At 39.3% G+C, this 23,797-nt stretch overlaps 1 protein-coding gene across 4 annotated transcripts in view; it reads left to right on the top strand.

Moving 5' to 3' along the window:
* The window catches only part of DIAPH2 (diaphanous related formin 2), a 183,711-nt gene that overhangs the window by 117,383 nt on the left and 42,531 nt on the right, over positions 1 to 23,797 (top strand). For all 4 annotated transcript variants that reach the window (XM_039572387.1, XM_039572386.1, XM_039572385.1 and 1 more), the window contains 2 exons: positions 1,864 to 1,999; positions 11,270 to 11,365. In XM_039572387.1, coding sequence (XP_039428321.1) covers positions 1,864 to 1,999; positions 11,270 to 11,365 — 232 coding nt within the window. The remainder of the gene's footprint in view (positions 1 to 1,863; positions 2,000 to 11,269; positions 11,366 to 23,797) is intronic.

The raw sequence follows: 23,797 nt of genomic DNA, 5'->3' as shown, positions 1-23,797 counted from the left end.
AAGGGGTACTCTCACACAGTTATCAGTATTTTGTTATCTTACTGTCCTTCAGGAAGATTAAGCCTTTCTTTTGAATGGCTTTTTGTTTTCTTAATCACCATTGGTTCAATATCCATTGTATTTTATGAAGTGCAGTCTGAATTTCCACAGAATCTTCCTTCAGATAAAACTCATACAGTTGTGCTCAAAGAGAATTTCCAGATAAAATAACTTCAGAGCTTGTTTAGTTCAGTCTGCTGTAGTCTTCCTGGTAGAAAATGTGACAGAATCTATGATCTAATCACAGCGTGTCAATGGCAGTGAGCTACCAGGGCAACCATGACATTTCATATTTGCTTTCTCTCCCACGATTGGGGGCATTTACTTCCATTACAGCCTGGGAAGTTGCAGGAAAATGAAATCTCTGTCAAGTATGATTGAATGTGCAGCGACAGAACTGTCCAAAACCAAAAAGGATTAAACATTGATTTTGCCCTTTAGTTCCATTTTTTTCTGAAAGAAAAGGTGCTTCTGGTGCAGCTGGCTCTGTGATGGGGCAGAGTGCAGTTCTTGGTGCAGTTTGCAGTGAGGCCATGGGCACCATCACCAGTACCTGCCTGTACTAGTTTGAAAACAAACCAGTGGGAGGCACCAAGTCAGAATAACAATTTAATGGGGAAGTTAAAGAAAAGGAAAGAAAAGAAACTAAAAGAGAACACTGGTTCAAACTGACAGAGTCAAGATACAACCTGAGTCCCTGTTAGGCAGGGTGGTGGTAGCAGTGTGGTAGAATGGTGGCTGCAGTCCTCTGAAGCAGTGATCCTGTAGAAAAAAGGGTCTGCTCTTCCTCAGAAGGTCCAGTGGTGGCTGTGCAGCTCCTGTCCTCTGGAAATCCAGTGGGAAGGGTGTCTCTGGTGCTCAGAATCTCAGATTATATCCACGATGGGATGCTTGGTTCCTCCCTCTGGGTGGAGCATCTCACAATGGGGTAACGAGTCATGAGGCAAAGTGTTGATTAGGCTCATTAACAGAAGATGGTCCGGAGGGAGTTATCTCTGAGTCAGGCGGCAGGACAATGATGGGCCATTAACAGCAAGATAGTCTGGGGGGAGGAGGCAAGGAAACACTGCCCCACCTGGTTTCAACAGCTCCTGAGGATGGTGATAGAATACACTGCAACCCAGGACACTGCCAAATGGGGTCAGCTGTGAGGGAAGGGCTGAAATGTGGTGTTCAACCTCAGGAAGCTCCTGGAATGGCATTTGCACACTGAAAGATGCTTGCTTGGATGAATATTCTGCATTTGGAAGCGTTTGGGAGTCTTGGATTTGTAATTTGCTAGTTTGTATAACCTGCTGTCTCAGTTTTATAGTCATAATCTAAAAACTAAATTATTTTTCATTTCTTCTCCTGTGTTTTCTGTGTTTTAGTGATCCAGACTGGCTAGTCAACAAAAAATTTTGATAAATTGTAACTTAAATTCTAGTGCCTGAGTTTCAGCCACTTGTAATTGAATTTCCATCATAGTGGAGGTTTGGCTTCATCCCCACTCCTCCCTCCCAAGAGCAAGGCACAGGTTTAAGGCAGATTTGCAATCTTAATAGGGAAAAATACAGACATGTTACTGCTGAAACAAATTACTATTTTTCCTTCACCATAAATGCAAAGCTATTTCAGTTTCCATTGTTCTGATCAGTAATGCTCATGTGTACAAATAATGTGGTGTGTTATGTTCCCTCTGAGATTTCTGAGGATGCTCCAAGTATTGGGTCAGCTCCCTGGTTTTTTTTCCTCTCATTGCATGTAAACACAGGATCTGTGTAAACCAGGTTATTTCGGGTTTCCTTGGTGGATAGACACTCACATTCATTTCATCTGATGCAGGAGGCATTAAAAGAAAACAACAAAAGAAGAGAATTGGAGGAGAAAACGAAGAGAGCCAAGCTGGCCAAGGAGAAGGCAGAGCGAGAGAGGCTGGAGCGACAGAAGAAGAAGCAGCAGCTGATTGACATGAACAAAGGTAAGGCAGCGTTTTTAGCAGAGAGATTTGTTACAGGCAAAACCAGGTCAGCAGTAACAAACAGAAGGCTATTTCTGATCAATATGAGAAGTACTTTCTGACTGTTCTGAAAGCAGAAAAAATTCACTTTTCAGAATGGAAAATTCTGGTTTGTTTCAGCCACCTGATCACGTCATTCCATCTCTGCCACTTCCTATGTGTAAAGTTCCTTTCAAGGTGTTTTGGTGTGAATTATTGGCTTTTTTGCATTTGGAGTACTTAATTGATTTTTTTTTTTTCCTTATGGATTGACTTCCAAGAAGAAGTGTCTTACTTGTTTTGTTGTTAATTTCATTCTGTAAACATCTCTATAATCAAGGTGGTGTGGCAATTAATGTCTTTCTTTTTGGGCTTGGGGGCCTGTGTTAGAATGGATGTTCTCCCAGTAGTCCTATTAGGAGCTGGAAAACCTAGCTGAGCTTGGAGCCTGAGTACAGAGTGGCATTTCAGCACGATAAAAAGCAACGTGTTGAGCTTGTCAGCTGTGAGAATATTGTATTTCACATGAGGCCACCCTGAGAAAGAGGAAGGTAAGAAAGCGGAAGGAATGGCATGGGCTTGATATTGTTGCTGTGCAGATTTCCAGAAGGTTGTAAAATACAGGCTTTATTCTCTACCTGTCTGGCTCCAGAAGGCAAGTAGAGGTGGTCAAATTGGATTTAGACAAGAGATTACTTGCGGTTGTTGTTCAGTTTCTATGAGTTTGTGTTAATCTGCTAATCTGACCCAGCTATAAAAACACCTGTCCATGTTATCCATTCACCAGGCCCTGCTCAGGGAAAAATGCTGTTGGCTTTTTGGAGAGTTCTGCAATGGTACCACAAATCCTGTTATCTTTGGCCTTGCTTGAGCTGGCAGTGTCACTGCATGGAGTATTCTGTAGCAGAAGTTGTAATGAACAAATCTGTTGTTTTGTGAAGATGACAAACTTTAATATCAGATCATCTAAAGATTAATCTAGTTTCAGTATAAGTATAAACAAAACACAAAATTCAAACACAGGGGATGCATAAATACATTTTCCTCTGTGAGGTTAAATGAAGGCTTCTAATGAGACTTTTCTAATCCATTCTTTCAGCATTTGATTAATATTTTTTTAATATTTGCCACCTCCCAAAAAAAAAAGTCCATAGTAATCTGGACAGGCTTTTTTGTGTGAGTGGGAAAGAACAGCCAAATATCCCTTGATCACCTTCCCTCTGCCAGCCAGAGTGCTTGAAGACACACTGAGAGTTTATTTGAACTACCACTTGAGCCAATGCAAGCCAAAATGTTTTGTGAGCTGTTGAAAAGTGTGGAAAGCCCACTTAGACACTGCTGTCAGTGACTTGGGCTGGGTTAAGGGCTGCAGCTCTCAGTTTGAAGTCACAACTTCTAAAATTGCCTCAGCTCAGTCCTGAGAGCTCACCTTCATGTTTCTGCAGCCCTTCAGTTTTCGAGCAGCTGAGGGGAGACCACTCTGAGCAGTGGCACAGATGCCTCACTACACTGACAGCATTTTTTTTTTTCCATCATGAAAATCTTTTCCTGATACAATTAAAGTTTAATCTTGCATTTTAGTCCTCTCTTAATGAAAATGCAAATATATGGATGTCTTTACATGGCCCAATGCACCAAAACTGCCATTTAAATACCTAATGTTTGTGAACCTGAGACACAAAGTTAGTTTAATACTTCTAAAATACTTTTTTCCTATTTCTAAATATATTGAAATATCAATTTCACATATTATAACTCTGCTGCTGTGGTAGGAGGAGGGCTAAACCTCCTTCCCCCCGGATTCCATGACATTGATATTCAATTGACTTTTTTTTTGCCAAATAACTAATTTTTTTCTTGATGCAGCTACTTCTGTGTGCTCGTTGCTGCTTATGTAAATAGTTTGTAAATTTGTCTAAGTGAATGTGACACAGAAGACTCAGAGGAAGGAGGCAGATGTCCTCTCAAGCTGTCATTTTGACAAGGTGATTTTCACCCAAAGGCTTGTTTTAACCTCACCCTCTCTCAGCTCTTTCTCTGGATCTCCCAGAGTCAAATTTGAACTCAGTGCTGCAGCCTTTGAGATCAGAGCAATTGGGTTCCTGCATTTTCCAGCTTTTTGTGTAGTTCTATAGTATTTTTCCTGTTATCTGACTGTTCAGTGGCAACTTTTTAGTGGTCACTGGAGAATTGGGATTAAATTAGTTCTAATTAATTAACTGTTAAAATTAATATCTGTTTCTTGTGCAACTGTAGAAAACCACAGCGTGGCCAGAATCAAGACTTGTTGTGAATAATTCCTAGTGATGAAGTAACTCACACTTGCCAGTATTTTGGAGACCACTTTACTCAGTTTGGTGGGTTTGTGCTTTGTGTAACTGAGCTGCCACATAAGCACCACATGTAAACTGATAAAAACCTGCTGAACATCCCAAAACATTAAAAGATGAACACAAAAATAAAGGCGCTATAAAAATCAAAATTCAAAAAAATTATCAAAATTGTTGGCATTAGGTGAAAAGTCTGGGGTTCCTGGTGAAGTTCAGAGGCACAGAAAGGTTTATGTGCCTTAGGCACATTCCTGCAGGTCTGAGGTTTCACAGTTCAAATCATGAACCATTCTTTCTCCTTATGGGAGATGAGTCTGGAGGAGAAGCCTTTCATGACTTCCATCTGATTTAACATCTGCAGCATTCTTGCAGCATTGCTTCTGTGGGCATGTCTGAAGCAGAGAGAGAGAAAAGGAATTGGAGAATTCAGCTTTCTGGGAGCTGCAAAGTGCCTAACAGCAATTCTGATGCAAATGTTATTTAATCAGAAACAGTTTTGCTCTTCATTATATCTGATTACTATGGCAATTAAAATCACCTTTTAACTACCAGTATTAGGATAAAAGATAGAATGAGCTTCCTCAGTCCCAATTAGTATTGAATTAATTGTTTTGAAGATGTATTAACCATCTCCCCTAATGCAGATGGAGATAATGCAAGTGAAGTTCTGTGCTGGTGGTTGATGGATATTCCTCCTTTCCCTTTTCAGGAACCCCTATATGAGAGTTCATGTGCTTTTTGTTCAGACTGGTGTGTTCTAGTGTGTGAGCAATAATTCTGCTTTGTTTCCTTGAACTGGTGTTTCACTTGCACTGGTGCAGGATATAATTCCAGAGGTTGCTTTTGCTGCAGTTTTCCAATGATTCTGTGCTTTTCTGGTTGGTTTGTCTTCTTTCCACGTCCTTCAGCATAAACAGAAATCCATACTAAGCTTATTACGAGTTACGTGTTATTTTGTAAATGTTCTATTGAATTTATCTATTGGCTGGTGATTGCATGGGGTACCTGGAGTGGTAAAACTTGGGTCTTATTTACATTTTAAAGATTATTAGTTTGTGGTGCTGGATGTCAATGAGGCAAATGTTCAAATTCCTTTGGGAAGTCATTATTTTTCATATTGATGTGGATGGTCTGTTTGAGTATGCTGCACACCACCTGAAATCTAATGTTCACAGAACAAAAAATAGATTGAACTTTGCATTATGCTTAAAGATGAGCATCTATAGAACCAGGATGAGCTTTGAGTTTTCTCCTTCAAAGCAATTCTGCAGGAGTTGCTAGAAAACTTTCTAAGACCTGTTTATACAGGAGTTTGAAGCTGTCTTGAGAATGGGATGAGTGTCAGAATTACTGAAGTGCTGCTGAATGGGTCAGAAGCAGCTCAAGAGAAATGCACATAGAAATGAGTATGGGCAGGAAATTAGAAATACAGCTTGAAATTTAATCTCACCTTTAAATGTTTTGCTCCGGAAAAATTTGGTTTTGATAATGAATATGGCCCATGTGGTACCTTCCAATTGAGATAGTTTATCAGGGGGGAAAAATTGTTATGATGATGCCAAATCTGAGGTTGGGATAATTGCAGGGAAGACAGAACAGTTGGATTCTTTTATTTTGAAAGTAGGTTTCTTGGGGACTATTTACTGAACAGTAACAAGTAGTAACTTTGGGGAGTTGTCTATGCAAATTCAACTTTGCTTTTCCTTAGAGAAATTATTTGTGTTTCAAAAAGTAGGTACTGTTATTAATTTTGAAAGTAGCTGGAATTTTGTTTAGCTCAATGTAACTGCTGTATAACAGTTGATATTTTGTAGAACTTAGTGTTAAAAAGCATTTCAGAAATAATTAGTTAATCCACTTTAGTATAATGCTCATTCAGGAATCAGGGTAGGATGGGGTAAGGAGCAGAAAAACCCTCGGCTCTGTTTAAGGGCAGTTATCAACAGTGAATTATCCACATTGTTTCCAGTTCTGGAACACAGCCCCACACCAGCTGCTGTGAAGAAAATTGACTCTATCCCAGTCAAAACCACTACCAATATTAAAAAAAAAAAAAAAACCAAACAACAAACCACCAACAAACCCCCCCCCCCCAAAAAAAAAAGTAATCAAGAATATGTAAGAACTCCCCTTTCCTGAAAATGAGTTCCCAAAACTGGTATTTTCCCTAAAATGTGGGAACAGTTGCTCAATTATAAGGAACCTTTAACAGGAAATTATTAACAGTGCTGAAAGCATTGATGATTTTGCTCTGCCTTGTGTGTCTGCTCATCACAGCAATTAAAAGTAGCTCAGTACCATAGCCTAAATGTAGCCTTGAAGCTGCAGCACAACTTTATTTACAGGTGTAATTAGTCAGGTATCATAAGGGTTTTTTTGGGTTGGTTTTTTTTTTGGTGAGCTGCACAATCTTTTCCTTCCCACACAGAGGCAATCTCTTCCCATTTGTTCCAGGTAATTCCCATTACAGCCTATTTTAGGTGTGCTGCAAGTGGTCCTTGCAGGATGAGGCTCCAGGGGCTGTGTGGCTGCATCTCAGTGAAGCCACAGCAAACCTTGACCATTGTGACATTTTCTGCCAATAAGAAAAAAATGTGCATTTCAAACATTGTTTTCAGTAGCCTGCCAGTACAACAAAGCACATTTTTTTCTCCTTCTATTATTTTCATGTAAGGCTGGGATCAGGTTAATGTAAACAATGTTCCTAATTGGCGTGTAAGCAAGGATTTGCCTTGTGTTGTAAACTGCCATGAGATAGGGGCTCACTTCTCAGTCACACTGTCCTAACTTGTTCTCCTTTAATTAAAAAGTAAATAAGAGTCATGAGACACCACTCTGCTGCAAACTGCCGAGGAAGACTGCTTCCTGGAGATACTTATTATGCATGCAAAATGAATTTAGCAAATGAATAAAATGCAAATATATGAGGAGAACACAAAAACACGCCTTCCCAAAGACATTGAAAGCTGACCTTTTTAAGTGACTATATTGCAATTAAAAATGCTGGTACTGGTTATGAATAAAAAGTCTTGTTTAAAAGTTTCTACAGGACACACATTAGACTTTGAAAAGTGCTTAAAAGTTCAAAGCAAAACAGGGTAGTGCAAGATGTGAATAGAAGCATAATTTAACAACCCTTTGGAGCAGCAGGAGACAGCATGTGTTACCTAATGTGGTATTTGACTGGACTCTTCCAGTAAGGTCCCAAATTTATGAAAAATTTCCTGTAGAATTCCTGTAAACCTTTGCCCAAATGGCTGTGCAATATCTGCACTTAGTATTAACTTATATCAGTTTGCAATCAGTATATTTGTAATAATGAGTACGAGATGTTCTGCAACAGCACGTGGAAAATAATACAAAATGAAAGTGTGCCAGCAAAATTTATGGGTGTTCCTGTAGTAATCAGTGCAGACAACAGCAAGGGAGGGCAGCAAAACGCTCCAGAAACAAGAGCATGTTCCCGGGGCCTCGAAGAGCTGTGAATCTGAGCTGAGGAGAGCAGATATGCTTTGGGCCATGCTTTGGATGCTTGGCCGAGCTCTGTGGCTTCAACTGAAGTGCAGTTTCTGCAGTCCCAAGTTACTCCAGCAGCTGGCACCTTATGAAATATGATCCTCAAGTTAGATTCAGATCCTTTTTGTCAATATTGCTTTCTGACAAATCTCATCTAAACCTCAGAAAGAGACCCCAGCATCCCCAGATTTGATTGCAAAGATGCTTGCAGTGACTGAGCCTCGATGTTGTGCTGCTGTTCCTCAGCAGTCCCGGCCCCTGGGAAGGTTTCTGCTGGATGAGTTTGCTCTGCTGGGACTGCACAGGCTCTAAAGCACAGAAGGAGGTTGTCTTACATCCTTTCAGTGGCTGCTTTATGTAGTCTAAAGAAATTGTGCTGCCTCAGGCTTTTCATGTTGGAATCCACTCCCCTGGTTATATGAAAGGCTTTTCCAGTTGTGATTTCTCTTCTGTGAATGCTGTAATCAAGCTTGTGTACCACTGCTCCTGGAAACAGAGTGTCCTGATTGTTTATTGTGCTGGGTCATTGTAGTTTCTTTGGTCAGCTCTTTAGATTGCAGCTCTTGGTCATTCCCTGTGGAAGAGCTCCTGGCTGGCCTCGTTCCATTATTTCAATGGATTTTATTATTCCAACTCTTAGGCATGTTGGGTCTCTTCAGCAGTGCAAGGAGCTGAATATTCACAATATTCCACAATATTGTTCTGTGGAAGAAGAAAGTGATTTTTTTTCTTTATTATTATCATTAAAAGCTGCCGAAATCTGTTGAGTAGCACTGGCCTAAACCATGGGACCTGCAAGAGGATGAGTATTTCTGTGACCTAAAAACACCCACACCCACAGTTTGGATGTCTAAACCAAAGCTGCAACAGAACCTTAGTGTGAAACCCAAGTTAAAACAAATGGGGCTTGTAGTTAACACATCAATTACTGATGGAGCATCATTTTGCCTTTGTGCTCCTCTGTAATACCTGTCATGGATCTGACTCTTTGCTAAGGCCAATCAAAGCAAATTGTCAATTTTTTTTTTGCATGTCTCCACACATTTGCTCTCTCTTAAATATGTGGGGCCTACTTGGAGAAGAAACAATGAGGAAGAAAATTGTTCCAGATGAAACTCCTGTCCTTATGTACAAAGAAAGATATCTAAAAGAGAAATAATGGTTATGCATTTTATTTCTGCTGACAGAAATGTTGGAAATAAGTTTCTTAGTTTGGAAACTTCTGGCAATTTTTGTTTTTGTTTCTTCTTTGTGTCTACAAATTGCTGTGGGTGGTATAAAAAAGACAAATGCAGGAGATAGCTGGTACTGTGTGAAGAACTGCAGCAAGAACTATAGGGAAATACTGACATTTCGGATGAATTTTATTTATCAGTTTTAATTAAGGCTCCCTGAAAATGCAGTTTTTGGTCCAGCCCCACTTAACCGCCTGAAGACTTTGTTTAAGATGCAGTGCTGAGATCAGACCTTCCAGGAGCTTTACTGAGGAGTTAAAAATCTCATCCCTGTGTCCTACAGCTTTCTGAATATGTGTTTTATGTTGTATATTCTGGCATCCCAAAAGCAGGGTGGGTTTTGGCAGTTGCAGTAATTAGCAGGTAGAGCAGCTCACTCAGCAAAAAAGAAGTGGAAGGTTGCATAAACATTCATGAAGTATTGAAGGAATTTTGTCTTTTTTAATACACTCTGCCAACTCTTATTTTTAATGAAGATTGAAGAATATTGTAATTTTCCTACACATTAAATATTCTAAGATATATTAACTCATCCTGGGTCTGCAGTCACTTCCATTGAATGTTTCAGACCAACTTGATGTGTATTAATTTGGACAAAGTGTATTCACAGACCTTTGATTTTGAAGGTAAATTTAATACAGAGCCAACAACAAATCAATGAGTAAGCATGGGGTAGGATAAGAAGCACAAAGAAAAACAATTATGGTGTACAGTTTAGAGAAAATTCTGGCCTTTATGTGAGTGGGAATTGAGAGAAGCTAATTTGCTTATTTATTTTGCAGGAGCTGAGTTGTTTAAGGCTTTTAGAGGGAATGTAATTAAAACTGGTGTTTCAGAGCTGGTTTCTGCACACTGCTCCTTTTCCTCTTCCGCTGGAGAGACCTTTATGGATGTGTTGTGCAGTGGGTATATAATGGTTTAGGTTAGGCTGATGTATAATTTGAAGTTTAGGCTGATGTATAATTTGAAGTTACCAAGTAGTTACTCCAATGATCACACCTTGTAGAAATCTGAACCAGGTACTGTTTTAGCTGTGCTCTTACATCAGGTCTGGATTGAGTCTAATAAATGTGGATGTAATAGAGAGCCAGGACAGAACAGCTTATTCATTAATAGGCTGCTTTTAAACGTGAACATTTGAGAGCTTGAATGTGCATTTAACCTCCTACACTTTGTGTGAGTCAGAAGTTTTTTACCATAATGTAATTTTTTTGCATAAAGTAATGATCTTCCCATTCCCAGATGGGGAAATTTATATTAGTTTGACGTCTGAGCGATGTGAATAAAATGTCCACCTACCTGCTGAGTCTAACCTATATTTTAGTTTTGGGTTATAACATAGATATGGGAACAGAAAAAGGCATCCATCAGTAGTTTTGTAACCTTGGAGTTCTTTGACCTCTACTTCTTATGCTGCTGAATGCTGCTATCAACTGTTATTAACAGACTGAAATGCAAAGGAATGTAAAGACTCAAATATATAAAAAGTAATTTTTCTACCCAGATTTCCATAATGCACCATAAAGTCCAGCAATTTAAAGGCTGCAAGTTAGCTTGGATATGAAAAAAGCAAAATAAAAAATTTAGCAGAAGTAAAATTCAGCTGTTACGAAATGTTACACCATTTACTTCCACTGCATGATTATCCCCTCTTCATTCTTCCCTTATGTTACCTGAAGAGCATCCATGCTACTGATGGTATAGATAATTTTTCCAGAGATTTAGTGAATCATGAAGTCGGGAGGCAGCATATTTTATATTCTCTGTACTGCAATATTGAACTTTGTGCCATTCAGTGTCATCAGCTTTTCCTTGTGCACTGATTAAATTGACCTGTTTCCACTTCAGAAAAGCCTTCAAATATTTTAGCAGTGAAGCAGCCGCCATTCAGCAGCAGCTGCCTGTCTGCGTGCTGAAGATGTCATCAATAATGCACAGGATAACATCTCCAAGTGAAAGAACAGTAGGATTGGCATCAATTTTGCCTAATGGAGCATCATCCCCAAATCAGGCAGTGATACCTGCAGCGCTGGCAGCAGCCATGGCATTGAGATGTGGCAGTCTCTGACTCGGAGGCGTTGTGGAAACGTGACAGCACTTTTGCTTCTTTTTCTTTCTGAAGTCTGCTTTCAGTTGCACTGATTGGAATGTTCTTTCCCTGCTGCTTGCAGAGGGTGACGAGACAGGAGTGATGGACAGTCTGCTGGAGGCCCTGCAGTCGGGAGCAGCTTTCAGAGACCGCAGGAAACGAACGCCACGAGCGCAAGGTAAGAGAATTTCTGTCAACTTGGGGTTCTAAACCGAGCGGGCTGAAGTTGTTTGGCAAAGATTTACCCACAGTTTTCACTGAAAATCATTGGGCTGCTCTTGGGCATTGAGCTCCTGTGAAAACCCAGCATGGTCTTTGTGATCATGCATTTTTAACCTGTAGCTCTGTCTCCAGGTAACTGTGTGCTCTAAGGGCTCCTGTTGTGTTCGAAATGGCATTTAAACATCCCTGCACTAAGTATGCTTAATTTTTACAAGTGTAAGTATAATTAATTTATTGTAGGTGGTGCCATGAAGAATACTAGCTTCTTAACAAATAAGAATTTGAGTGTTCAGCTGATCATCGTTTCCAAGCACTGCTCTTGGGTGTGTTCTGCTTTGGTAGGAACTTACAGTGTTTGTACTTCCAAAAGTAAAAATACATGAAGGTGGCTTCGTTCTGCTGAGGAAGACAATAGTATCAGACTGAACTTAGTCTGGTTTATTGAGCAGTTGCTTCTTCCTGCAAAGCTGATTTGGAGAAAATTTCAGAAGTTAATCAGTGGCAGCATTTGCTTTGTTCACTTCTCTGCTTATGATATGCCTATAGTACACAGGTTGTGAAATGCACTTACTCTGCTTTTACTTTTCATCAAAGTTCATGGTAACTGTCTCTTGCAATTTTTCATTTGAAACATGTCTTACAGGAAAAAATAGAGCTTTAAAAAAATCTACAGTTGGAGGTATTTGACATAAAATCAAAAGCTTGGTTTGGATATGTTTGGCAAAATAGTCATAAGCCATGTTTATCCACCTAATCCTCAGTGAGCTGTGGTTAGGTTCATGTTGGTTGATGATTTTTTTAGAGTAAAGGCAAATTCTATTACCCTCTTTAGATAGCAAAGATAACTATTTTTAATTTGCTGAACACATGATCTTATGAAAAAAAATAAAAGTAAGTGACTTAATTTGTTCACACTATGAAGTGAATTCTGCTACAGTTCCAGTACCATTCTTAATTCAGGGCTTGTTTCTGCTCTCAGATTAGATGTGAAAGAGCTCCTCGATCAAAATTTGGTTTTTCCCCTATCTTGAGAAGTATCATTTTGAGAGATGGTTTATCTGTGCTGTGACTTGAGGAGACATTTGTCCCCAAGTGGTGACAAAGCAAAGCTTCCCAGGGACCAGAGGAGATGGCACAAAATCTGCTGCAGCTGAGGAAACCGAGAAGATGATTGAACCTGAGTCAAAACCAGGGAGTCCTCAGCAAAAACAGGGAACAGAGCTAATTAAAAATCCCTTTTACTGATGTTGTTTTATGTAGTTACTTTGACTTCTGTGTTTGAAATGTCATTGGCTCAGTTGATGTTCCAGTGGGGTCTGGCTTTTAAGTTTAAGGAGCTGATTGACCTTGGGGAACTCACTGTGAGAAAAGGGCTGGGTCTTCCATTTCCAAACTCTGGCCAGCTGTAAGTGGTCTATAAGAGAAGACCATGATGTAAAATTTTCAGGGGTAGCTAAAAATTGAGAATAGGAGGCAATAAACATTAGTCCCAGTCAAATATCTAATTTAAACTTTCATGTGAATTTTCTCATGTGGTTTAGCAACATACATGATAGTGAGTAACTTGTCTACACACCAAAAGGTGCCTAAAAATGTGGCTGTGACATTTCTAAGCAGTGAACTACAGCATTAAAAACCTGGTACCCTATTTACAAACTTCCACATCTCTCCTTCAAAAACAGAAGGAGCAGTGACAGTTCCCTCAATTGGTGCCACTCTGTCCTGCAGAGTTCCATCCAGAGACATTGTAATAAACAATGAACTCCATGACTCCTCTGGTTCAGTGGAAGGGGGGGAAAAAATGGAAATAAAAGCCATGGAAAGAAGAGGTTGGGGTATTTCTGGGCTTGCTGGGTCATGTGGTTGTGATTGGCAAGCATGCAGCAAATGGAGTAATACAGTCTGTGGGCAGTGCCCAGTGCAGGAGTTGTCTGTAGGTGCTTAGAGCTGAACTCCTCTCACTCAGCCTGGATTTGGGACACTCATGGAAAGAAAAAAAAAAAAAGAGAAAGGTGCTGCTATTTCCAAAGTTAGACTTGTCCAGCAAAGTTTTGGGTTTGAACTTGTTTTGGTTACACATCATGGTCTGAGAGGAAAGTCTCTTGTTTTCTGCCTGTTTGGACGCAGATGTCATTTTTCTGTGTCAGTTGTGGTTGTAGTTTAGCAAGGAGAAAGAACTACTTCTGCTTGCTTCCTTTTTGTAGTTTTGCTAATTACTTGGTCACAGGTGGCCACTACAGAAAGGCAAAAACCCTCTCCAAACCCCTTAAAAACCCACAAAGAAAATGCCCCCCCAAATGCACTCACCAATACAGTAAGTTCACTTTTTTACATTTTTCATGTATGTGCTCTAGATCTATTTTTTTCCAAACTTGCTTACTTTGTTTGCATCTTCTCATGGTGAAAATTAAAACTAGAGAGGTGCCACACCCCCACAATGGCTGCAACCAGAAGATCATGGAAATTTGGCTTTTGTTGTATTTTCTTCCAGTGGTTTCACAAAGTAAATTTAACTCAAAAGGAACAAACTGTAGTATCACTACTAGTGGCATTTTTGATCAGTTTGCCTAAAACCCCACGTTGCAAAAGAAAACAAGCCAAAAAATCCCCATGTGTGTTCCCTGCTAGCTTTAGGTGAGTGGGTTGGACCTAGGAGGGATTAATTAATTTGGATAACAGAGCTCCAATTACTACAGGCTTACAACCAGTCATTCCACCTCTTTAGTTTGCCTTTTTTACAGAGTTTGCTGCTGTGCCTTGTAGAATATGTTTGTGCTTACATGGTCATGTCTTTAAAATATTTCCAGAGTCAGATTCAGCCTGGGTGAGAGGTGGAGAAGGGAAGGGAGTGGTGCTCTGTTCCTGCAGAACAGAGAGTGTTCCAGCACAGGGGGACTGCTCAGCATTGCAGTTCTCCTGCTGGGGAAGAATCAAATGGTGAAATGTACAGACAGGTTCAGAAAAATAAAGCTCATTTCAAAAATGTTGAGCTGCGTTCTGTTTGTTTGCTGGGCCTGTAAATGAAAAGCTACACTTTAATGGGTTGCATTACAACCCAAGACTTTTCCAGTAAAAATGGTTTTGTTACCAGGTCATGGAAGTAATAATAATAAATTCCTGCCTCCTCCTCTAGTTTTTCATTTCATTCTGCTCTTATGTGTTCTTTCTTCTGCAGACCTCTCAGTGTGCAAAAACATTGTGTGGTTTCTCTCTCCAGAGCTTATTAGCTGTTGTTATTGTTTGTAGCCACTGGATTTTAGGTGGAGAGATTGTCCATTCAGTAGACTGCTTTGCTTAGAGAGGCTACAAAATAATAATTAGAAATCAGTTTCTAGAAATGTTGGTTCCTCTTCCAAAAATCCACTTGCATTTCGCAAGTTTGCCAATATTGGTGTAACAAAGAGCACTGTTAGGTGGCATTTATCATGGGGTACCACTGAAAATCTGCATCCAGCATTACTGCTGCACAATAATCACTGCGCTTTTTCCTGGCCCTGGGGTATGAAATTATTAAAAGACCAATTCAGGAATAATTTTTCTCTAAATTAGATTAAGCAAATTCTGCACAGAGCTAACTGTTCTGCTGGGGGTCTTTCTAGTCAGCTTCAGAGTTTTTTTGCCGTGGAATTTAATTTCTTTGAGAAATGTTCATAACCAGTGCCCTCTCCCTTATATACAAACTCTGGCAACCTCCCTGATGCTCTGGGCTGTTATTTCTGTGGCTTTCTCTCCTGGGAATGCAGTGCTGTAAGGGACATGGAAGCAGGATCTTCTGCACTAGATCTCACTGGATTTATCGAGTATTTCCTGTGCTCTCTTAGTACACATTTTGGATTAGGTTTTAATTTATGCATCAAAATCAAATCCGTTGCTACCCTGTCATTATTTCCAAACTAAGAGTACGTCTTGAGAGTGAAAGGGACACAAAGAACCTCCCTGATTCAGCTTCAGCATCTCATTGGAATCTTTGATGGAGCCATCTGAAGGGCTTCCACTCCTTGTTTTAACTTTTTGAAGAGAAAAAGGAGTTGTGGTAATAGCGTTACTACTTTTTAATGATTTTTGATAATTTTCATATGGCATTCAGACATTTTAATTTAAAATATGGCTTTAAGTAGGTCCATATTTTAAATTGCATCAGAATTCTAATTAAAGGTTATAGTTTTAGGAATATTGTGTCTTCTGCTTGGACATACAGCTATGCTTAAAGACTCAGTCTTGCTTGTCTACCTGGCTAAACTAATTTTACCTTTGCAATGATTATATTAAATAAAATCTTGAGGGGTAGTTAAGTTTGAGTGCACAACCCTCATTTACCTGAACTACATTCAAATAAAAACTTTCAGTCAAAGCAAATTTGCTTTCCTGAAAGCATTGTCAGTCATTCTGTATGTGACAGTTGTCTAAATCAGCTGGGTTTTGATATGTTTCCATCTGTGAATTGATGAGAATATGATAAATGTTAGAATGCAAGGATGTGGGAGGTGCACTGAATTTGTGCTCAATAAAATATCTATCAGAGGAACAGTGCCATGATCCTTAACATCAAATATCTGTTATGAAGCTGGAAGTATCCATAATGGACTATAAAAATTTAGTCTCAAGTTTAAAAATCAGTTTGTATTTTACACTTACTTCTTCATCTTTTCAAACATTTTTACTTTTAGGAGCTGAGTATTTAAAAATGTGCTTGCTGTTCAGTTGTATAATGGAAGTTTTATGCTTACAGTCAGGTAATGTGGACTAATGAGACTCACACATGATCTGAGTGCTTCAAAATTACCACATCTATAACAGCAACAGCTAAACAAGATCACCAATAATAAATTTACTCATTTTGCTTTCACGGCATTATTGTGGATTTAAGTTTGCTTTTATTTCTAAATATAAATATGGGCACCATTCAAATCGAATCTCAGCAAATTACCTGGGTCCTGAGAGCCCCATAAACAGTCCCAAAGCTGTTTAAAAATAGGGTATTTGTGGTATAATCTATTTTTACTGTCTCTGCGTTTTGTCTTACGGCTTTTGTAATTAAAGGAGTAATGTTAGATAATACATTTTTCTGGTGGCCCGGCATGACAGAAACAGCTTTACTATGTGGAGATTTCACTTGACGGTGGGAGGTGTCCCTCCCCGTGACAGGGGGGTTGGAAATAGATGATTTTTAAGGTCCCTTGCAGCCCAAACCCTTCTATGAGATTTCAGAGGAATTCTCCTTACAAGCAGGATGGAGGAGAAGTGAAAAAGGGACTAAGGAAGGCTTCAGCCTCCAGCCTGCTCAGGCTGCATTCTCCAGGTTTTTGGATGGACAGCACCTCTGAGCATGCAAGGAATGAAGAGGCTCTAGAAACACCTCAGGACCACTGATTGGGTGGACAGAAAGACAGAAATTCGAGAATTCTGTGCATTTGCATAATTGCTTTCACCTCTGTTGCTGTGTTACCCTTCTCCAAAGCAAGTGCTGAGGATTGATTTGTTGTCTTTAAAATTGATTTTCTGATCTTGGTATGCACAAGATTGTGTGTTGACCTAGAGCATGTAAAGTGTTTATAAATATTTGGTGAACTAGACAGACACAGAGAAATGGGACTGTGAGCTCTGGACTTCATATCTATTGCTGCTGCTCTGTCTAAGTTGTTGTTTGCCATTTAATGTATTCTTAGTTCCCAAGACAAGAATTTTACCCGAATATATGAAAATGGGCCATCCAATGGGAAAGCCCTGTGCACATGCTGCAAAATGTCCTTCAGAAAGTTACTGTGCTATGTAATTGGAGCTGATTACCTCTGAGTTTGTTGTTTGACTAAAGCATTTAATCACTTACCCAGGCAGAGGAGAGTTCTGTACCCCTTGCTTTTATTAGTGTGCTTCAGAGTGCGTTTCAGTGTAATGGGAAAGTTTTCCCTATAAAGTATCAGAATATTTTTTTCAAATCTCAGCATTTTCAAAAATCAGCGCTGGTGTTACTTTACTCATCAAATTGTCCTGAGATCCAAAAATAGAAAATTCTAAATTTTTGTGCTTTTTGAAGTAAAAACCCATTGTCCATGAGTGATGATGGGAGTTCGTGGAAGCACTGAGGATTCTCCTGCAGCCTCGTGGCATTTGCAGGCTGTACCACAGAACAGCTCAGCTTGTGCCAGATCAGTGTGGGACTGTGCCAGTTGCTCCAGACCTTGAAATTGAGTGTTATATTTCATTTTAAGTTTTGATACATGTTTGTATTTATTTATATTTTTTCTTTAGAGTTGTTTGTGTCTGTTTCGTCACAGGGCACGTGTCTGTTCATGCCCAGAACAGCTCTAGAGTCACAGAGAGGGTTTATTATGGAGCTTCTTTCTCTTGGAGTTGACGTGGCACTGTTGCTTCTGAACCTTCTAAAATCCCTTAGAATTCCAAAAGCCTTTTTGAATGTCCTGTGTTGTGAAATAGATTTTTAGAAATAAAACAAAGCTTTTCTGAGAACTGGGGAATGCTGCACAGTAAGCAGCCTCTCAAAGAGTGATCCAGGAGCAGGCTGCCAAGGTGACATGGGAGGATTTTGTATGAGCTGGAAGTCACCCACCGTTGTGAATTTATTTATTTTTTAATTCACACTGAATCTGAAAACTGTTCTATTTTAATGAGCTATGTCCTGCTAGATGGGAAGGCCTCCATTTCCAAAGATTGATAGCTGAGTTTTTGCTACATCTTTATGCAGTAGCTGAAGTTAGAGGAACTTCTTTTACGTGCAGAGAAAGGATATTCATGCATTAATTTACCAACTACATGAGTAGTAATGAACGATATGCAAGGCTAACTTAATTTGCATTTGGCCATTTGAATTTTCTTTGTCAGTGCTGACACTGTTATCATGCAATTATTGTGAAACACTTCTGTTTGAAAAATTTCCTCCCACAGTACTGTTTACTGAGGTAAAGCACATTGGCTTTAATATTTTAATATATACATAATGAATGGAAAGGGAAGAGATGAAAATCACTGTTGCAGTGTGTGACTTAGGAGGGGATTAATTTGAGTGACCTTAGGTCCAAATGGTTATTTTGTAGATAGGAAGGCTTCCTGTTCCATCCTGCTCTGGGCACACGGTGTAGAATTGACAGTCCCCCAACCTCAGCACAGAGAGACTGGCCCAGAGTTCTTAATTGTGGCTGTCATCTGAACTGTAAGAACTTAATTAGTTTCCTTCCTGCAAAGACAATATTTACCCTGTGGGTTGTCATGTAACAGAGAAAATCATGAAACTTCTAATTTTCTTGTTGCATTAGCAGGAGAAAATAAGGTTCTCTGTTCAACACCCCCAAAATAACAATGCTCAGCTGGAGAGCACTGACACCATCTTAGCAGTAGATACACAGCGATAGTCAGGCTCTCGTGTCATTCTGTGAGAAGCCAGGATCTCAGTCGGTTGCCTCAAGTAATTTTATTTTCCTGCTGTTTTTAGTTTAATCATCTGTGAGAGGGTAAGTTAAAGATCTGAGACAGGTGTCCAGTGGCAGGGGGACAGGTTGGGGCCAGCAGTCCCTTTGGAGAAGCTCTGCAGAGGAGGACACCACACGTGCCCTGGACAATGCAGCCTGTGTTCTGTGCTTAGAGCTCTGCTGTTATCGTGGTGCTCATGAGAGGTGTGCTGCCCAAAACCAGAGCTTCATCTTTGCAGCTTATTACCAGTGGAAAACATTACCAGCTTTGTGGTATAGATTTTGTAGCATCACCTCGACCTCAGTTTGATTGCTTTTGTGCTTCTATGAATTTTGGAGAAGGTAACTTTAGGGAGGTATTTTGTGTCTTGGCGGGTTGGTGGCTGGTTTTGTAATATGATTTTTTGCATCTTTTTACAAAGCATCTCTGGCCATTTATTCACAATATCTTTGGCTTAAAAGCCTGCAGGCCTGACTTTGCATGACGATGCACTTTGTCAGGGTGCATCCAGCGTTGTGCTGCAGGCAGGTTGGCCATGTTGAGACCTGGTCAATCATCATTTCAAACCCAATTTCCTGTCAGTATCTCTGTTGCATTTCTGAAACTGCAGCACAGGTGGTTCATCTAATTATTGCACATTATTGCCTCACCAGAATGTAGCTGAGCTGTTACATTAGTAATGTGTGTAGTTCCAAAATTGCTCTCACATCCATGCTGGTTAATTGTAGGACATTTGCATTGCTTGGTTGTTTCAGTTGGAATGTTGTTATATTTTAAAGGGTCCTGCAATTAGGGTGAAGTTATTTTTAATGATGACTAAAAGCAGATGTGAGATATTGATGATGTACATGAATAATAATTCTAATAGTTCTTTATTTCGAGTAAGTAGTTTCAAATCCTAGAATTGCCTCTATTCTGTGAAAACCAGAGACCAACCTTGAACAAGTTGGTTTTATTTAGCCATCTTCAAAACACACTGCAGAAGGGAACCTTTGATACGATTTGTTGTGCTTGTCTCAGGAGAAGTTCTCTGCATGTTGCACACCTGATTTCTCTTTTGGAGGAAAAAGTGATATAAAAGGCTTTGATAGAAGATTTTGTAAGAACATTATCACTAATCTATCTATTAGTGTGCGCATTAGCTCATCTCCTTTACCCTCTCATGGAAGTATATAATGTCATAATATTGGTATTTAAAATCCATGTACATACTGTACGGTGTCTTCCAGATGGATGTTTAAAAATAACAAAGTTACTGGAGTTCTTTAGATCTGTATTATATTCACTTTTCATTTTCTCTGTGATTTCTGTGTTTTTTTCCTTCCATTTTTTTATTGCATTGGGTATTTCTTCTGTTGTTGAAGAAGATTCTATTTAAATAATTATAAGGCAAGTATATAAAATTTTACAACACTGTCTATGTGCCTGTAATTCCATGAATATATTACTGGAGTGGAATGTCAGCCTTCTGCATTTTTCCCTACAAATTTAAATTACAAATGAAAATAGACATACCACACTGAAATAGGAAAAATGTTCAGTCATTGTGAGGGCGATTTTATTTTCATTTTGAAGGAACACATTTCTAAAATGATAGCCAAAAAAAGCCATTATTGCCAGTATTCCCTCAGGAGAGGGAGAAATAATTCAACTTCGAGGGACACAGGGTTTTCTGTTTTGTGATCAGGTTACACTGTCAGCTCACCTGGCTTTAAGCTCTGTAAGAATTATGTACAAAACAATGGGATGGAGGACCCAAAAGGTCCTTATGACTTCACAGAGCAGAATTTGAGTCTGAGAACAAAAGCAAATTCCATTATTAGTAGGGGCTGATTAAAACCAGCAAGATGTTGAATCAACAATTTGGAAATCAATTACTTCCTTACAAAAAAACTCAAACCAAAACAAGAAAAACCACCCTAGTTCTGATGATTCACTCCTGAAAAAATCCTTTATCACTCCTGTCAGACGTTCCAAAGATGACTCGCAATTTCTTTACATGTGAAATCTGTTCATTGCAGGATGGATTTGACAAAAGCTTATTTTATTTTTAAATCTACTTTACTAGAGTGAAAACCTTAAAGGGAGATTTATTAGAAGTTTCACTCTTTTCTCCTAATGGATGACCACTCAGAGGGAAGCTGGAATTATGTTTATGGAGTCTTTTGAATATTTACTTTCTGTTAAAATTATAAGGACAGTATTACTTAAGGAATATATATTTCAAAAAAAGAATTCTCTCTTCACTGAAGGCAGTCATGATTTTGTTTTAAAGGAGTAGCAACTTATCATCTAAGTGAGCAGATCTGAATCTAATTCTGAGTTGTAACTAAACTTCTTAGGAAAATCTCTTAAAATGTGTTGGTAAAGAATCAGAAAGTTCTGTAGCACTGAGTGGGGAGGGTTTAGGGAGATGTGTGAACCTTTAAAAAGCTGTTTGAGCAGTTTGCTGGAATTGCATTTATGCTAAAGCCCTTAGTGGTAGGAAAGTCAAGGATGAAGCATTGAGAGGCCAGGCAGTGCAGTGGAACACAGCCCGGAGAGGAGCTGCTCTGCCTTGGAGGGAGGTGCTGTGGGTTTTCGCTTTGCTGGCGTTTCCCAGGAACATTTAATGTTCAGAGAGCTCTCTGAAATGGTGTCTGTGACTCTTTGGCACTGAAGCTTCACATGCTATCAAGATTGTTTTTGAATTATCACTGATGGTTTTCTAGATACAGCTCATTGCCTGCCATCCTTGGGAGGTTTTTTTCTCCTGCAGAGCTCCAGCTCTGCAATTTCCTGGGATGGTTTCAGCCTTGCTTTGTCTACACACCTGCCCTGTTATTTCCTTTCAGGATGAATACAATAAGCTGTCATAAATAAAAGTAAGACTTAACATTAAACAAATTATTATAGGGCAGGGGAGATGAGTAATAAAAAAAAAAGCACCTTGTGTTTCTTACTAAGCAATTGTTCTTTTTGAAACCCCTTGGAGCACCACAGTTACTGTGCTGGGGCAGTTCTTCTCTTGCTTGCTGTCCAGTGCCTGATTTTGGAGCACGTTTTGCCCTCCAGATGTCAGCAGAAACATCTTCCAGACAACTTTCAATTCTTCTGTGTGGCTGGAATCCCTGACTTCAAAAAAATCTGTTGACATTTTCAGGAAAGCAAAGGTTTAATCTGTTTAAAGCCTCTATAACTGGAGGTAAAATTTTAGTTTAAAAAAATTATTTAAAAAACCTCACAACCCAAACAAAAAAAACAACAACAAACCCACCCATAATCTTTGTTTAGGGCCTTCAGCTCCTGGAAGTGTCCTCTGACCCACGTAGTCATGAATTGAGTTGGTAGCAAACCCAAGAGGATCGTTACAACAGGACAGAAATAGTTCAAACCTTGATGTGTTTGGTAGTTTTTCCAAGCACATCTCCCATGCCCTGCAGCTTCTTTGCAGTTCTTGTGTATTGAAGAACAAAGAGACGAAATTCATGCTTGCATATTCATGTCTTTTGTTTCAAAGAGGCTCATGGATGATGGGAAAAAGGGAGAAATTATCCTAAAGCTGCCACAAGATCAAAATATCTCAGAAATGATGCAAGAGGATTCTTAAAGGATCACTGAAATACTAATCTGAGAGAAAAGTTTCTGCAAAATATTGATGATAAGGCAGTGTTACTCTGAGAATTACGTGTATAGAAGTGCATCCCTGCAAGAGAATCTGTGGATTTCAAATGTGTGTTGTCACCTTTAAACACGATGGCTGCAACTTTAGATTGCTGAGGACTTAAAAAAAATTAACTCATAAAGGAACCTATTAAAAGGATAGAGGGTAGAGTACATTTGAAAAGTATTGTTTGAACAGGTTGTTTTCTAGCATAAAATAACTTCTGTAGGGTTTAGGACTGGAGAATTGGAATATGGCACAGCTTGTTGTAAATGAAAATAGGAGCTCTTAAAAGAGTGGTTTTGTTTTTTTTTTTCCCTCTTATTTCCAAGGATTAAGGAGGAATACAGTAGAATGAATGTCAAAAAGCAGAATTATGAACTTCTTATTAGACTTCCTCAGACAATAACTATACAATACTTTTAAATTTAAGTGACAACACATTACCAGGTTCTTGTGTTTAACTTCATTGATGTTCTAAGGAGTGCCATGAACCCAGATGGAAGCTGGGATCTGCTCCTGCTCCAGCAAAGTATTTAATGGTCCATTATTCCATTTATAACATATGAAGATATATTCCTTCCTAAAATCTTTTTTTTTACTTGTAAGTGAACAAAAGGCACTTTAATCTCAATAGAAACCTCTGAATGCAAGAAAGAAATAAAAATTGCAGCCCCAGTTATTAACAGGTTGCATTTAATATGGAAACCAGAAACACTTGTAGGAATGTTTAGACGTGAACTCAATTATTTGATTACAAAAGCAGTGGCAAATAGAGAGTGAATCTGAACAGAAGTTCTGTTAAAAAAAAAAAAATCTTTTATCTACAAATCAAATTAACAGCTGGTGTTCTGTGCAGATTGTGTCAGGAATTGAAATGCATAGAGGGCTCTGGTTTATTTTACTGAAAATGGGCTCAGCAATGTGTTTTATGGATGTGGGTGGTGAAGTGATGTGAGCTGGAGTGATACTGAACAGGAACAGCAGCTCTGGGTGTTTGAGAGCCCAGTAAGTGTCGTCAGGCGAGTGCATCATCACCTGGAGAGGATGAGTACGAGTCAATCTGATACTGTGAGCTGGGTGACCCTCACGGGGCCAGCCACGACCCACACCTGGAGCTGGTGGTGTTGTAGGAGAAGCTTTTCCATAGCTTGGAAAGCTTTTGGGGTTTTCTGCAATGCAGCAGAGCAGGAGGCTGCAATTCACCCTCCTCCTTTCTGTACAAATATTGATCAGTGAGGAGCAGGAACAGAACTTGTCAATTGGGCAAAGACTCCCATCACATTCTTTGTTTCAAGTGCAGTTTGGAAACTCTCCCTG

Source organism: Corvus cornix, chromosome 4A, assembly GCF_000738735.6.
Source record: "Corvus cornix cornix isolate S_Up_H32 chromosome 4A, ASM73873v5, whole genome shotgun sequence".
In the NCBI taxonomy this organism is placed as follows: Eukaryota; Metazoa; Chordata; class Aves; order Passeriformes; family Corvidae; genus Corvus; species Corvus cornix.
This window is presented reverse-complemented; position numbering and strand designations above follow the sequence as displayed.